At 46.4% G+C, this 16,064-nt stretch overlaps 1 protein-coding gene across 2 annotated transcripts in view; it reads right to left on the bottom strand.

The window, feature by feature from the left end:
• ARHGAP31 (Rho GTPase activating protein 31) overlaps window positions 1-16,064 on the bottom strand; it is a 97,717-nt gene that overhangs the window by 8,759 nt on the left and 72,894 nt on the right. The window contains exons 4-9 of one of the 2 annotated variants that reach the window (XM_032775980.2): window positions 14,942-15,024; window positions 14,115-14,222; window positions 12,488-12,633; window positions 10,327-10,525; window positions 3,021-3,145; window positions 487-546 (exon numbers count right to left, since the gene is read on the bottom strand). In XM_032775980.2, the coding sequence (XP_032631871.1) occupies window positions 487-546; window positions 3,021-3,145; window positions 10,327-10,525; window positions 12,488-12,633; window positions 14,115-14,222; window positions 14,942-15,024 (721 nt within the window). The remainder of the gene's footprint in view (window positions 1-486; window positions 547-3,020; window positions 3,146-10,326; window positions 10,526-12,487; window positions 12,634-14,114; window positions 14,223-14,941; window positions 15,025-16,064) is intronic. The other variant, XM_075072018.1, reaches the window with a different exon arrangement.

Raw genomic sequence — 16,064 nt, 5'->3', positions numbered from 1 at the left:
CAGGATTCTTACTGGCTCCGTGTATCCCTGTGTGCTCTTGCCAATCAGCCATGCCTCGGCCTTGCTGGCTGGTTGCAGGCACCAGGCAATGCCTCATCCTCTTCCCAGGCAGCCTTCCCACAAACAGGGACCTCGTGCCCATTGGAATAATGCAGAGCTGAATGAAGCGCATTCTACTGGTAACAGATATCCACACAAACACACATATATACATGCCCAGATGGATATGCCAACATACAAGCACACAGACAGAGGGAGAGCAGTGCATATACACAGGTATGGTAACGCATGGACTTGTGTAAACATCTGGTGGAAGCACATGAGAACTTGCAACACAGAGAGAAAAGTAAACACAGACATAGGTGTGTGAGCATGCACAGAAACAAAAACACCTGCCCACACATATGCACACACTCGTTAGAGTTAAGAGCTCACAGCCCCATCCCACAGGTCGGCAGCCCTAGGTACAGGCTGTCAGGGTCTCACCTTCTACAGGCAGGGAGCACAGAGAGTCCATGCTTTTAGCTGGTCGAATAGTTGCTTTTTCTGTGAAAAAATAAGTTTAGAAACCTACGTCAGATCCTGTGACCTGTCAGTTTACAACCAGCTGGAGAGCACAGCGTAATTAAAGCCAATGCAATGATCGGAGGGTAGGTTAATGCAGTGAAAAGGCATTTAGTGTGCATTATTAACAAGAAACAGCCTGATCTCCCTCAGTACACTATTTAGCATAGATCTGGGCCCAGAAAGAACCCCAGGCTCCAACACCCCTACATTTTGGGAGAGGCCAGGTCTGGAAATGAGCACTGTAGCTCAGGTCCATGACTGGTTTGGGATGGTAGCATGATGAGAGGATTCCTTACCAGAGATGCAGGATGGTCTTGTGGTTAAAAAGGAGGCTGTCACAGGCTTCCTGTGTGACCTCACACTGCATATGCAAATCACACAGGTGGGTGTGATTGCAGGTGCGCAAGTACACTATCAGAGATGGGTTGGAGTCACAAAGCTCGAATCAGGATCTGAACTCTCCCAAAATTAAAGGGGATTTGGCTCCAGGATTTTCATCCAACCTCACCTCTAATTATTATACAGTACCAACCATACAAGTGATATTGCAATGTTGCCAACTCTAATGAGTTTATTGATATTTTTGTGGTATTAAGGTTTTTCTTGTAAAGTCCCAGCTCCTGGATTCATGAGATTATGTGAGACTCAATTCCATCTTTTAAAAAAAAAAAAAAGAAGAAGAAGAAAAAGTAAGTTTCTAGCCCTCATGATTGCAGAGAAAAACTTGAACACATGAACCCTAAAGGCTCCAATACCAGAGAGCTAATTAAAAAAACCCCAAATGTACTTTTTCAGAGCTGTCAAGCGATTAAAAAAAATTAATCACGATTAATCACACAATAAAAAAAATTAATCGTGATTAATTGTGCTGTTAATAATAGAATGCCATTTATTTAAATAGTTTTGGATGTTTTCTACATTTTCAAACATATTGATTTCAATTACAACACAGAATACAAAGTTTACAGTGCTCACTTTATATTTATTTTTATTACAAATATATGCACTGTAAAAACAAAAGAAATAGTATTTTTCAGTTCACCTAACACAAGTACTGTAGCGCATCATCAGCATGAAAGCATGTCTTCTGGAATGGTGGCCAAAGCATGAAAGGGAATACAAATGTTTAGCATATCTGGCATGTAAATACCTTGCAACATCAGCTACAAAAGTGCCATGTGAACACCTATTCTCACTTTCAGGTGACGTAAATAAGAAGCAGGCAGCAATATCTTCCGTAAATGTAAACAAACTTGTTTGTCTTAGCGATTGGCTGAACAAGAAGTAGGACTGAGTGGACCAGTAGGGTCTAAACTTTTACATTGTTTTGTTTTTGAATGCAGTTACGGTAAGAAAAAAAAAATCTACATTTGTAAGTTACACTTTCACAATAAAGAAACTGTACTACAGTATTTGTACGAAATGATTTCAAAAATACTATTTCTTTTGTTTATCATAGTTATAGTGCAAAGATTTGTAATAAAAACAATAATATAAAGTGAGCACTGTTGTAATAGAAATCAATATATCTGAAAAATGTAAAAAAATATCCAAAAATATGTAATAAATTTCAATTGGTATTCTATTGCTTAATAGTGTGATTAATTACAATGTTTTTCAGTTGAGTGAGTTAACTGCGATTAATCGACAGCCCTATTTTTTTTAAATCTCCTTATTTTTAAATCAAACTCATCGTTGGGGGCGGGCTGACTCATGATTTTTGAACCCTGAGGCTTGGCAATGCTCCTAGAAAGCAGAGCAATTGTTAGATTTCAATGCAGGAGAATCTAGAGTTTGGGATGCTGACCATTAGGAAAAACATCTTTTTGCCTGTAAACTCTGCAAATGTGATCTTATCTATCCAAACACCAAGAGACAATAAACATGGGAACTCATGATGCCAGTTTATATGAAGACACTTTGGTTCTTTAATGCCCTGGAGGCACAGACCAGTCTCTGACTCAGTACCACACAGAGAGTGTTAACCTGGCCATGCACCATTTCCTATGAGACATAATACTTCCAGGAGCGCAGCTTCCCTTAAACCCACTCTAGGCTAGCCAAACTATCAAATTCAAATACAACACGTAAGGCCCAAATCCTCTATGGTATTTAGACTCCTAAGCCTAAAAAGTTTTGCAGAACTGGGGCTTAGTGCTTCCTAAACCCAGGGTAGGGTGCTGGGCAATGAAGCATATTCAACCCAACACCACAATGGATGTTCTGACTGCCTCTCATTGCCATACTCAAGTGAAAGGCCCATGATGGAAGGAGTTAACTATGTGACTCCTCCTGCCTCCCAACTCTAGAAGCCTAATCTGACTTTCATCCCAGATCTGAATTCTTGCAGCACTAACATCAACATGATATCTGTTGTACCATTGCCATACCAGAGAGGGGTGATTAGGGGAAGCTGGCTGAGAGAGGAAATTAACTGACAAGCTGGTTCTTACCAGAGAGTTTCTGTCCTCTCACAAACACACTCCCATTTCGACTCAATTTTGATTTTGAATCTGATCCAGACCGGCCCAGGTTAAATATTGACTTCCATTTCTTGGATTTGGTGGACAATTTTCTCCTGGAAGAGAAAATGCACAGGAGATTAGTGCCAAGTATCTGGGGCTGAACACTAGTCCTGGTGTGCCACAGAAACCTGACTCCCCCACAGGGCCGGCTCCAGGCTCCACCGCGCCAAGTGTGTGCTTGGGGCGGCATGCCGCGGGGGGCGTTCTGCCGGTTGCCGGGAGGGCAGCAGGCGGCTCTGGTGGACCTCCTGCAGGCGTGCCTGCGGAGGGTCTGCTGGTCCCGCGGCTCCGGTGGAGCATCCACAGGCACGCCTGCGGGAGGTCCACCGGAGCCGCGGGACCAGCGGACCCTCCACAGGCATGTCTGCGGGAGGTCCACTGGAGCCGTGGGACCGGCAGAGCGCCCCCCGCGGCGTGCTGCCGTGCTTGAGACAGCAAAATGGCTAGAGCTGGCCCTGCTTCCCCATCCCCCTCAACCTCTGTTCTTCTTTTACTCTCTCTCTCTTTTTAATTCTGGGGTTTGCAATGCAAACGTTATAACAACCTTAAGGCAGAGGTTTTTAAAGAGTCCCAGGAGTTTACGCCCACAAATCCCAGTGACTTTCAGTGGGAGTTGGGCGCTAACTCCCTTGAGCCCCTTTGAAAAGCTCTGTGTAAAACTGCAGGAGAAGCACCACATCTCATGCATATTCTCCTTTGTGTACTGTATTGTGTGGATTTTTGTCTTCACCTCCCTGCCTCACTCCCTCTGTTCATCTAGCATCAGACTGGTCTTCTCCCTTCCCATACTCTCGCCTCTCTTGGTACAAGAACCTTTTCTGCAGCTCCTGCTTTTGGACACAATCTCCCTGCATCTCTGCCTTGCCCTCAACAACCCTTTCTATCAGTCTAGTACAGAGAAGAGGATGTTAGAGGTACAGAGTCCCCTCTCATTGTGTTGCAGAGGGACCAGGGGATTAGAGTAGGCCCGTTCTCCTGAAAGTGTGAGGAAAAGGACACTCTGGGGGTGGGGGGGGAGGTGAGGTATCCTATTCTGGGAGTAGGCTGCCTCTGTACCTCTTCCCTTTGGTGTGTAGTCCTTTGCTGTTACTATATGAAGTGTGTAGATACATCACTGCTAAGGTTCCTTATGGGTCACTAGTAAGTCTCCAGCTGTACAGGCTATTATCTCTGAGCCAGGGCAATTCAGTGCCCATATTTTACTTAGATTCGATTAGATTAGATTAGATTAGAATTCGATAGATATTACTATGTATCTATCTATCTAATCTATCTAGATATACACCTACCTAAGAAGTGCAGCAAGGTCATCTGATGTCACACTCTTCTTCTCGGAACATGTGCCCTCTTGTCAATATCTTTTCAGCTACACCTACACTACTGACAGTGCTGGTGCACAGGGTACATGTAGATACACACTGAAGTGAAAGGCAGGCTGTGTCCACGCTGTGGTATGTAGCTACAGACATCAGTGAAAGGTTCTGGCAGAGAAGAGGCAATGGGGAAAGGCTCCAGCAGCTCTATGCTCTCTCCCCCCTTCAGAGCCTTTCCCTTTCTTACCATCTACACTGTTATTTATACCCATGCTTAGCGGGGCGTGCAGAGTATGTACTCTACACACTGCCATGAGGAGTGTGCAGTGCAGATGTACTCTCAGTGACACTGCAGGAGTGATATTTGCTCTAGTGGCTCTTCTCTTTGCATGAAGGATCACAGTGAATTATACAACTAAGTTAGGGCTTTTAAATCCTTTTTTCATTTGCAGGCTGCTAAAAATTTTCAAATGGAGCTGTGCAACCCATTGGAAATCTTAATCCGCAGACCATAGGTTGAAAACTACTGAACTAGCCAGATGGATGCCTCACTCTGCAGTTCAGGACATCCACCAGCAGGTGGAGCTCTTACAACAAATGATTTCAAGATCTGTTTGACATTCAACCAGGTTGGGGGATTCAGGGAAGCCAAGGCAGCTGCCTTACAGCATGGGCCTGCCTGGTTCTGTGCAGGGCCACCCGGGGGGTGGGGCAAGTGTAGGGTTACCAGACAGCAAGTGTGAAAAATCGGGACAGGGAGTGGGGGGTAATAGGAGCCTATATAAGAAAAAGCCTCAAATATCAGGACTGTCCCTATAAAATCGGGTCATCTGGTCACCCTAGCAGGGCCGCCCAGAGTGGGGGGGCAAGTGGGGCAATTTGCCCCGGGCCCCGCAGCCTGACAGGGCCCCGGCCAGCGCCTGCTGTCTCTGGGAAGCAGCAGCTGTTGCTGCTGCTAGGCAACCAGAGAGGCTGGCTCTGCCTCTGGTCAAGCGGCTGAGTGCAGGTCAGGATGGGGGGAGAGAGGCTGCAAGCCGTACGCCTTTCTTCTCCCGTCCCCACCCCCCAGCACTGAGCACTCACTCACCTGGAGGAGAGAGTTCCGAGCTTCTGGTCCGGTGTGAGACAGGAATAATCTCTGCAGTGACCTCACTCACTCACCTGAAGAGCTGCTGGGGACTTCCACCCGTGAGTGTTTGACCCTGTGATTCCCCTAGTTTTGTAATATTGGGGTGGTGTTGTGGTTTTCAGGGGTGTTGCTGTTTGAGGTTGAGTTGTGGCCTGCCTGGGTCTGTTCAGAACTAAAGTTGGTTATCATGTAATGTAACGGAAAAGCCCCGGGTCTGCAATATGGCACGGCAGGCTGAGACTTTATCTCCCTCCATCTCCTGCAGAAGGGGAAACTGAGGCACGGCAATATCAATTCCCTTTCCAAATTATTTTGGAAAGGAAGGGGACTGGGGCTCCTATCCAAACCAGTTCCCTTCCCATCAACTCTGTTTTCCCTGCACCCTGCTGCAAGACGCTGTAGGGGCTGAAAATTTCCATTAAACTATGGCTCCTTCATTTGCCCTGCAACAATAAAATAGACGCGCTTGGGGGGGGGAGTGGTCGCAAAACAGGGGTGAATTTAGCAGAGGGTTGAGGATTGTGATGAACTGGGACTGTTTTAATGTTTGCTCTGAATACTGTGGTTGGTTCAGTGTCCCCTGGCAGTTCTAGTATCTAGGTGGGTGGATAAGGGTGTGTGATAATTGCTGCAGAGCGAAGGGCCAGTGCATAAATGCCTGGCACTCTGTCTCCTAGCAACTGATGGCCTGGGCCCCTCCTCGTGCAAAGATGCCAACTGAAGGTGTTGGAGACAAAGAGATCAGGTGACCTCCTGGCCCGGGAAAGGAACTGAGCAGAGAGGAGGGGCTGGAGGGGGTGTTGATCTGGGCTGGCTGGGGACGAGGAGTGAAGTGCAGACATGAGGGTCTGGCTCACTGCCCCCCAGAATGGACCCGGCCGAGGGGTCCGGTTCGCTGTATCTACAAGCTCTGTTTTAGACCCTGTTCCTGTCATCGAATAAACCTCTGTGTTATTGGCTGCTAAAGAGTCACGTCTGACTGCAAAGTGGGGGGTGCAGAACCCTGTGGCTTCCCCAGGACCCCCGCCTGGTGTGGGCTCGCTGTGGGAGCACACGGAGGGCAGAGGATGCTGAATGCTCCAAGGAGAGAACCCAGGAGGTGAAGACGTGTGAGCTTCTTGCCCTGAACAAGTCTGCTCCAAGGGAGAGGAGGCTCCCCAAAGTCCTGACTGGCTTAGTGGGTTGGGGAGCAGTTCCAGGCATCGCCCGGGACTCCGTGACAGGGGTCCACTTGAAATCCCACCTGATGCAGCCACACAGAATCACAGCAGTGCTGGGAGAGGCCAGGAGTGGAAGCAGGTGGCCTGGGGGTAGGGGCACATTCCTCTCAGTCCTGGGCTCTGGGATGGACTAGGCTGGGTGGTGGGTTCAGTCTAGTCTTCCAGCCTGCTGTTCTCACTGGGGTCCCACCCCCGTACCCCAGCCCAGGGACTCGCACCCAGCACCCAGACTCTGTCCCACTCAGCCCTAGGCAAAGCTCCTTGGTCTGGGGTGCTGGCTCCAGTCCCTCTCCAAGGGTTGCAGCTGTCTGGAGGTGCCTGCCTTCCACACCTCCTCATCACCACCTCATTCATTCAATAGGGCAATTGATTACAAAGTGAGGAAAGATCTCATTCTACTTCTAGCAATGAGACATTTTTCTTTTACCTTAATTATTCTACCTTGGGGCCCACTATAACATATTACCAAGGTTCAATACAAAGTCACTGTAAAAAGTTATACAAAAGTGCATAATGCAGAGATTTACCTACAACTGCACTGATTGATTGCTGTGTGCAGTATATAGTGACCCTTGATTGCTGTGTGCAGTAATATAGTGACCCCTGGTCTTTGAATGAGGTTATATGCTCGGGGGGGGTGCAGCGGCAAGTCGGGGGCGAGCGGGTGGGCAAGTGGCAGGTGGACAAAGAGGCAAGCAGTGAGCCAGCAGGGGTTCTAGGGGCAGGCATAGAGGTTTCTGGCAGGGGAGGGGAAAGTGAAAGGAGGTGAGTTATGGTGGGGGACTGACTAGGAGGGACGCAGCAAGTCAGTGGGACTAGGGCGTGAAGACGGTGTGATGGTGGGCCGAGTGGGGAGGGGTGGGTCCTATTTTACTGCTCTGATCTGGCCACCTATTTGTGCCAGGTTTCAGAGTAGCAGCCAGGTTAGTCTGTATCTGCAAAAAGAACAGGAGTACTTGTTGCCCTATCTTTGAGCTTTATTATGCTTACATTTATTTATCTTTACATGTATTATTTATTTATTATGCAATATATTTTCAAATAGGAGTTCTTTTTTAACAAAGGTGTAGAAGTTAGGTTGCCAGGGTAGTTAGGTAAGATGATGCCTTGATGTGTGCAGGGATCTGGCAGTGAGAATGGTTGCTCCTCCTGCTTCCTCCTGGAAGAGGAGAGAATGAGGTCTGCTTTCAGGACTAAAAAGTCATGTTAAATTATACTTTCCATTTCCTTTTTGACACAAGAACATTGAAGATTTGTGCTCAGTACTGCAGCTTACCTCTTGCTGTTGTAAATGCGTAGAGTATTACAGTGGCCAGAGATCAGCATATGATTCATGGCATGCAAATTATCTGGGGATATCAAGATGAGTTCAGATACTTGCTTTTTATTCTTTTCATTATATTTTCCCATGTAATCTTTTTAAATGATTTTTTTTTAACAACAAAAAGATGTTGAAGGGCAGATAGCTTGTTATGACAGTCCACCTTTGGACTCTGGTTATTGGTTAATTATATATTTGTAGAGTCTGTTTACCAGTTGTTAACATATTTCTGACTTACCAGATCCCTTCACTGGGCCAGTAAGATCATGCAAAGTGTACTTAGGCACATTAAACTAGAACTGTCCAAGCACAATAGACATCACTGGGTCCAATATTAAATCTGAAGTCTGCATGATCTAAAACTAATCTGGCTGCTGAGACCATGGCTGAACCGACATGGCTTGATTCCAGTCATGAATTGCCAAATTAAAAGTTGTCCTGCACTCACTACATTTCACTTTCCTGTACTCTCAGTATTTACTAGAAAGGAAATCCAAAAAAGATCCAGGGCTGTCCCAGTGAAGAGGGTGGGGAAATCCTTTGCCTCTGTTTCTGAAATGGCCAAGATGAAAATGTGTCCACACAACATGAAGCCTTCTATGTTTAGAGTGGTTCAGGGATTTCCCTACACACACCCCCTACACCCCACCAACATTTCCCCAAACACCCTCACCCAGTTTCGTGAATTAATTATGTTGCAATGTTGCCAATTTAGTGATTGTTTGAAATTTGAATTGAAATTGAGACATTAATACATACTTTAAAAGCATATAAAGTGTATGATAAAATCATGTATCTGAAAAGTTATAATAGATTTGAAAAGTATGAACATAGACTAGCTTCCTTATACATCTTTTGTTTTTATGACGATGCCAGTGCATTCATTCGGTGACATTGGCCAAGTTATGATTTGTAAGCAAAGTCTAAATGAGCTCTCCTGACAGCAATGATGAGCTGGGACTGGGGGAAAGGCTTCAGGACCAGATTTTATTTACATTCACACTAATCTACCTAGGTATCCAGCAAACAGATCTGTGTTGCCAAGTGATAGATTTTGGCTGGGTTGGGTTACAAATCACTTGAATGCCGGGGGTGAGGGAGGTGGGAATGAAATGTTCTTATTGTACATGTAAAAGGCATAGAACTGTAATTAGCCTGTGCTGATTCAGAGCATCAAGAGAGAGGGTGGGACAGGTGTTTGCTTGATGGTCTGCCTGAGTCACAGGTACTATTTTGACTGCCCCTTTCCACTGTTTAAAGACAGAGCTGATTACGCTCCATGATAGTCTTTTGTTTTGTTAAGTGACCATGAAATCACTGATAATACAGGTCTAAGTGGCAGGGCCGCTGGAGAGGGGGGGCAAGTGGGGCAATTTGCCCCAGGCCCCACAGGGGCCTCCTATAGTATTGCAACTTTTTTTATGGAAGGGGCCCCCGAAACTGCTTTGCCCCAGGCCCCCTGAATCCTCTGGGCGGCCCTGCACCCTAGGCAAGTGGGGCAATTTGCCCCAGGCCCCGAAGGGGCCCCCACAAGAATACAGTATTCTATAATATTGCAACTTCTTTTTTATGGAAGGGGAGCCTGAAATTGCTTTGTCCCAGGCCCCCTGAATCCTCTGGGCGGCCCTGGTTCTGTACTGAGGAATGGTGGACACATGAGAACACAGAGACCTAGGGAAGTTGTAGGATCACATTTTCAATGCTCGCAAGGAGAGTCTGATCTCTTCTCCTTGGAGATGGGAGTCCAGTAACCCTGATGGTGATGGTACGTTCATCAGTGGGTGGAGAAGGGAATCACAATGTGGGGAGTGGGGGTACAGCAGGAGCGGAAGCATTCTCTCTGTCTTTCATATAACATTTCAAATGGCTAAAGTGGGACACTGCTGGTCACTGCCAATCCTTATGAAGCCATCCCAGCTGCAGGCACTGTTACCAGAGCGTCACTTGCTGAGTGTGCGCCCTGCCCACCCCTCTCAGAAGCAGCATCATTCTCCATCCCTGCGCTCCCCTGCAGCCACTGAGCATGCCCAAGGGGGCTGAGCATGCCCTGGAGCAGCTGACGGCACTGCCCTCCCTAGCTCTGCCCAGCCAATGGTGTGTACAGCCACAGGCGCAACTGAATGCAGGAAATGTTCTACTTCAGTCAGGACAGGAGGTTTGGGGGGATCAAAGCAGGACAGTCCCACCAAACCATGACCGTGAGGAGGTATGCTTTCATCGGTTAGTATTTCAGCTTTCTCTGGGCACCTACTTGCTGTCAGGTAGGTCGACGACAGTGTGGAAGAAGGATCCAGTGACTGGGACAATTTCAGGCAAGCTGTTCTCTCTCCTCTCTTTCCGGGCAGGGTGGGAGGCTGACAGACTCCGTGCCTGAGCTTCTTCCAGGCTCACCAGTTTCATAGGCAGGGAGGCAGAGGGCAGGGTCAGACTCTTCACAATGGGCATATTCTCTGAAAGGGAAAAAAAAGAAGATTCCAACTCTGAATGGGGGACCTAAGAAGAGTTCACATGTGTTTCCTCCACAGGATCACCTCTTGCAGGGGGAAAAGCACTTGCACAGATATGTACTTGTCCAATGTGTCCTCTGTCTCCACAACAATCTTCTTCATCAGACTGCAGGGCCTCCCAGCAAGGCTCTGCTCATTAGCCACACTCTGTATTGCACTGTACTGGCTGCTGCTGAAGCCTGAGTATGACAGATGTGTGTCCCTCCAAAACACCTGGATCCCAATTCCCCTGAACTTTGAAGAAGTTCAGATCCAGATCCCAACTTTGTGGCTGGCCCTTGTCTCTACTCTGTAATCTTTCTCCCTCTTTGTTTAGGGAGGTTGTTTTGAACAGTGACATTACTTTTTCCTTCGTTATTTAATTTTAGTTCTGACAAAAGGACAACCCTGGAGAGTGAAAGCCTCTGTTTGTGTGGGCAGTAGCAAGACTAGCTTCCCACACACTGCCTCACCAACGGGCCTACCTCCTCTCAGAGTGGGAGGGGAGCTCAGCCCCTACAGTCTAGTCAATTCTTGGCCTATCTGCTGAACAAGGGGATCAATGAGTGCCAGTGCTGGTGGGTTCTGTGATATGGGAACTTCTCCACTAAGAACTGTCCATTTATTCCTCACAGGACTCCACACAGCTGTTAGCAGGCAACAATGTTCAGTCACTACCAAAATGGGACAGATTCGAGCTGGTGACCTGGAGATCAAAGGCTCTGCAACATATCACCAACCCTTTATGTTGGCAAGTCATTACTCCATCATGATATTTGTGCCAGTTTGAAATTATCCTAGGGCAGAATTCTTCACTCTGCAGCCTCCAGCCTCTGCCAAAGGAGAACAGAAGGCCATAGGCATTGCATTAGCACTGGAAGAACAGGGGTGTCTGCAGGTCAGGGCTCGAGCTCTGAGCAGGTGGTTTCCAGCAGAGGACTTTAAGGGGGCATTGCAGGTCAGGGCTGATGGATAGTGACAGAGCTGGGTGTGGGGACGTTGCATAGCCACTGCCCACACTGTGTCTTTAGGCGGCATGGTAAGTCCCTCACTTCCTTAAGTGCTAAAAATTCCCTAAAATTCAAATAAAAGGTGAAAAGAATTACAAACTTATGGGGTGCACATGTCTGAGGTTACATGAGGCTAATCAGGACCAAGAGCCCCCATTAAAAGCATTCTCTCTACAAGCCTGTCTCTGAGTAACAAGAACAGTATTTCCCAACTCTTTTGAAGTCCAGGACAAATTCTCAGTTTATGAAATAATGCCCCTGGTTATAAAGCAGCAAATCCTTAGACAGATGCTCTGAATGCCCTGCAAAGCACACGCTGTTGTTTTGGGCACGTTTTTTGATGGCAGGAAGGGCTAGGATAAGACATGATGAGCAAAGGGAGGAGAAGGCTGTCGACAGAGATGGGGATAAGGGTGTGCAGAGCTATGATTGGAGAAGGCCTGACACTGCAAGGAGAAGATTTTAGGCTGGGCTCAGGCTGTTGGTGGGAAGGTTTAGAGTTCTGGGCATTGGTGAGAAGGGCTAAGTGGGGTGGCTGTGGGAAAGGCTAGGATGGGTTGGGATATCAAGGGTAGATCTGCGAGGGTCGATGGGAAAGAATAGTGTTGGGATTGGGAGTACTGTCATGCTGGTGAGAAGGGCATTGATGAAAAGTGTCACGATTAGTCAGGTCAGGCATTGGTGGGAAGGTTTAGGGTGGGTTTGCGTTTTGGTAGGGACGATCGGGGATGTTGAGGAGAAGGATTTGGGGTGTTGGCGAGAAGTGTTAGGGTCAGTGAGGGGTTGGGGTACTGGTGAGAAGGTTTTGGAGTGTCTATGAGAAAGGATGGGGTTGAAGTTGGAGTGTTGGTGGGAGGAGATGGGACTAGGGTCATAGGGGCCAGCAGTTAGTATATGTGACAGGGGAGGTAGTTACCATCATGCTCCATGGAGCTGGTTGTTATGTTGTTGCTGAAGATCTGATCCACGTGATTCAAGATAAACTCAATCACCAACTGCTGGACTCGCACCTCCAGGAAAGCTGCATCCCCATTGCAGCCGACAGCCTCGATCTCCTTCGACCTGTACCACAGGGGGAGTGTCCATAAATACAATAAAACCCCTGCATCCTAAGATACAGTACGTGAGGGACAGAATTGCTTTGACCTTCCCCAGTGGGTCATGGATGGAACCTTTCCCTGAAACAGCAGGAATGTCCTGGAATAGGAATTTTTTATGCACTGTTGCTCTGAGTCTCGTTCCTTTCACTCTTCCAGTCCTTTACTCTCTCTTAACTTTCCATTCTTTCTTTATTCTTTCTCCATGTCCTCTCTCTTTTTATTTTCACTAGTTTTATTCATTAGAAGTTTTCTTTTTCCTGTTTCCACCATTCTATTTTTCCTTTCTGACCTTCTCTCTGTCCTCTTTCTCTATTCCTTTTAGAGACTAAACCAGAACACTGGGCCCAGCTCCCCCGCAGACTCTGGATCCAGCTCCAAACTTTGTAGTTTGGGCTTATCTCTGTAAGGTGGATTTGAAATCAAACCACCAGAACTGAACCCAATCAAATCTGAGGGAAGAACAGATTTGAATTCCGTGTCTCAGGTTTTTCTCTTTCCTGCTATTTTTTTATGACTGTCTTTATGTCCCTGTCCCTTCCTTCACTCCACCCAGCACTCCTGGATTCTCACTCTCTCAGCAGAAAAACCTTCCTTATCTTGACATGCCAAAGTGTTGCTGAAGAAATTATCTCTGGGCAATGGATCCTTTGTAAAGTTAGTGGTTTGTTAGATAACGGCTTGGGGCATTGCCAACTGGATAACCATGTAAAGAGACTGCAGTTGCATTGCCTGCCTCTTTCTTGTCCTCCCAGGGACTTGCATTACAAAGGAAACAGATTTCAGGTCATTTGACAAGAAGGACAGAAGCTGGAATGGAAATGTATGAGTAGTAAACATCCACTCTGCAACGTTCAGTAGTTTCAACATTTGATCCAATCACAAGACTGGCTCTCAGCAGAGATTTTCAGGCAGGATAAATTATGAAAAAACGCTTGGTGATCTTGTGATACCAGCAAATGTCCACTAGCAACTATCTTAAGATCTTCAAACTCATTTCACTTGTGACCAAAATGGATTTGGATTCAAGTTGTCTATAATATGTACCACCATCTCCCCTTCCCTAGTCACTCATTGCTTTATTCTATCAAACTTTACCACCCATATTTTGAAAACAGTTGCTTCAATCCCATAGTGAGGAGCAAATGTCTCATTTTTAAATGGACACTGTCAAAAAGAATATAGTTTTTAGAAATCCATAGATTTCCTTCCCTGGATATTATTAGTAAAACCTCAGGTTATTCAATTTGGGAGAATTTTTTAAATCATATTTACTTTGCACTATTATTTATGCTGTTTATTTCTTTGCATTTTTCTCAGCGGGATCAGTCTGTGACTGACTGATCAGTCTCTGTTTACTGTCTGGTTAGTTTCACTCTCAGATGCTCCAGCAGTAGCTCAGCAGTGCTGCCCTAAGAGTGAAGTGAAAAGAGGTCCTTACTGTACCTGAGGAGATTAGGTGCCCACACAAGGGCCAGGTTCCTGGTGTGCATGTTGGTCATGTTGCTGAAGGAGGCCAGGTGAGTCAGATGCTTGATCAGGTATTCCAAAGTCCTGCAAGCATTTGGTTTGGATAAAGAAAAAGTCTTCAGCTCCTGCACATGTGATCAAGTCTCCCGTTAGTTGCTAGCCCCCACGAGTATAGCAGTCTGCCGTATAAGATCTGCTAACAGAATTCTCCTTTAGCCCAAGAGGTAGAGAGCTTGTGTTTTGATGCTGATGGTACTGGTTTCAGTCTCCCGCAGTGACTGTGGTGTCTGCATACATGAGACTGTCAAAATGGGCACCATGGCTCAAAGCCAGAGCAGTGATTTGTTATGTCACAGTTTTTGAGCAGTGGCGCAGAACACTGTGGATGTTGTTATTGTGGATGGCTTCATGTGGTACAACCCAAATGAATTTGAGGAGGATGGACAATGGGAAGCAGGAAGAAGGGGGCTACTGAAGCTCAGATCACATTGTATGATTAAATGCATGGCTTAATTGCCTTCTCCCACTTGGACAGGCCTGCGCAACTGGCCAAGTACATTATGGCAGCTGGGAGGGAGACTCGGGTTGACAGAAGCTGGAGAGGGCTGGTTGTTCTTTCAGACACTTAATGCAATGATCTGTTTAATTTTATTTAGAGGACAGGTGAATTGCTCTTGAATTTGGTGGCAATGAACGAACCCACTTCTCAGCTCCTCCTCGAAGCAGAAGCCGTTTCAGAGAATCCTTCCCACAGCTACGAGCCACCGCATGGATCCCCACAGTTTCAACGGCTGAGTTCTTACCTGTAATGTGATGGTGGAAGTTCCTGGATGACATTTTGAATACGGGCCAATTGCTCCTCCTCCGGGCAGCGAGATATTGCCTCCTGTGGAGAGAGAGGAAACAGTCCGTTGAAGTGACGGATTTAGAGGGAGTAAGAGAGTGACAGAGAGAGACAAATACAGAGGCCTGGCAGGTGTCAGAGGGAGCATTGTCTCATTACATTACAGAGCTATGAGTAGGAAGTCCTGCCGCTGGCTTTCTGTGAGACCTTAAGCAAGTCTCTTCACCTCCCTGTAAGGATAACCATACTTACCCATCTCGCTGTGGGGCATTGAGCCCTAGTCTCCTTCAGTTCACGGCTGAAAGTCTGGGCCTTAATTCATTAAACACTTTGCAATCTTCAGCTGTGAGATGTATTTCCTTTTTCTTCTTTTTGACTCTTTCCTTCCCCCTCCCCCTTTCTCCCACGCATTTTTGAAAATTGATTTCTCCCACACACATACAATGACTGGGGGGAAAATGGAAAGAAAAAGAAGAAAAAATATTGAGAGGGGCTGGAGGAAAAGAGGGAAGAGAAATGAGAGGAAAAGAGGAGGAAATGATAAATAACAAAATGAAAAATATTGAAACTTTTTCCAAAAATTTTTTGAAAACAAATAAAAAATAGGTCCTTTTTATACCCTGTGAAATGAAAACAGCTTGGGGCTTATGGGGTGAAAGGCAAAGTAATTTATAAATAAAAACAAGCATTATTATCTACCATATATAGATATAGCAGCTCCTGTGATGATGAGGTATTTTAGAGTAGCTACAATGAAATGCCTAGAAATACAATTGCATAGACAGAGTAACAAAAGTCTACATTAGCGATTCGAGTGGAATAGCGTAGATAAAACTGAGCCTATGCACCTCCCCACCACCACAACCCAGCAGTTCTCTGCAGAATAAGAGCTGAGAGGGATATAAGAACCTATAAGTTCTTGGGAGTTCTTCTCTGCATTGTTAGTCTTCTGTCAGGCCACGTCTACACTACGGGATAATATCGAATTAGCTAAAATCGGTTTTATAAAACTGATATTATAAATTCGATTTCATGCGGCCACACTAGGCACAGTAATTCGGCGTTGTGCGTCCATGGTCCGA

Source organism: Chelonoidis abingdonii, chromosome 1 (assembly GCF_003597395.2).
Source record: "Chelonoidis abingdonii isolate Lonesome George chromosome 1, CheloAbing_2.0, whole genome shotgun sequence".
Lineage (NCBI taxonomy): Eukaryota > Metazoa > Chordata > Testudines > Testudinidae > Chelonoidis > Chelonoidis abingdonii.
Note: the sequence above shows the minus strand (reverse complement) of the source record. Positions and strands in the feature narration are given on the sequence as shown.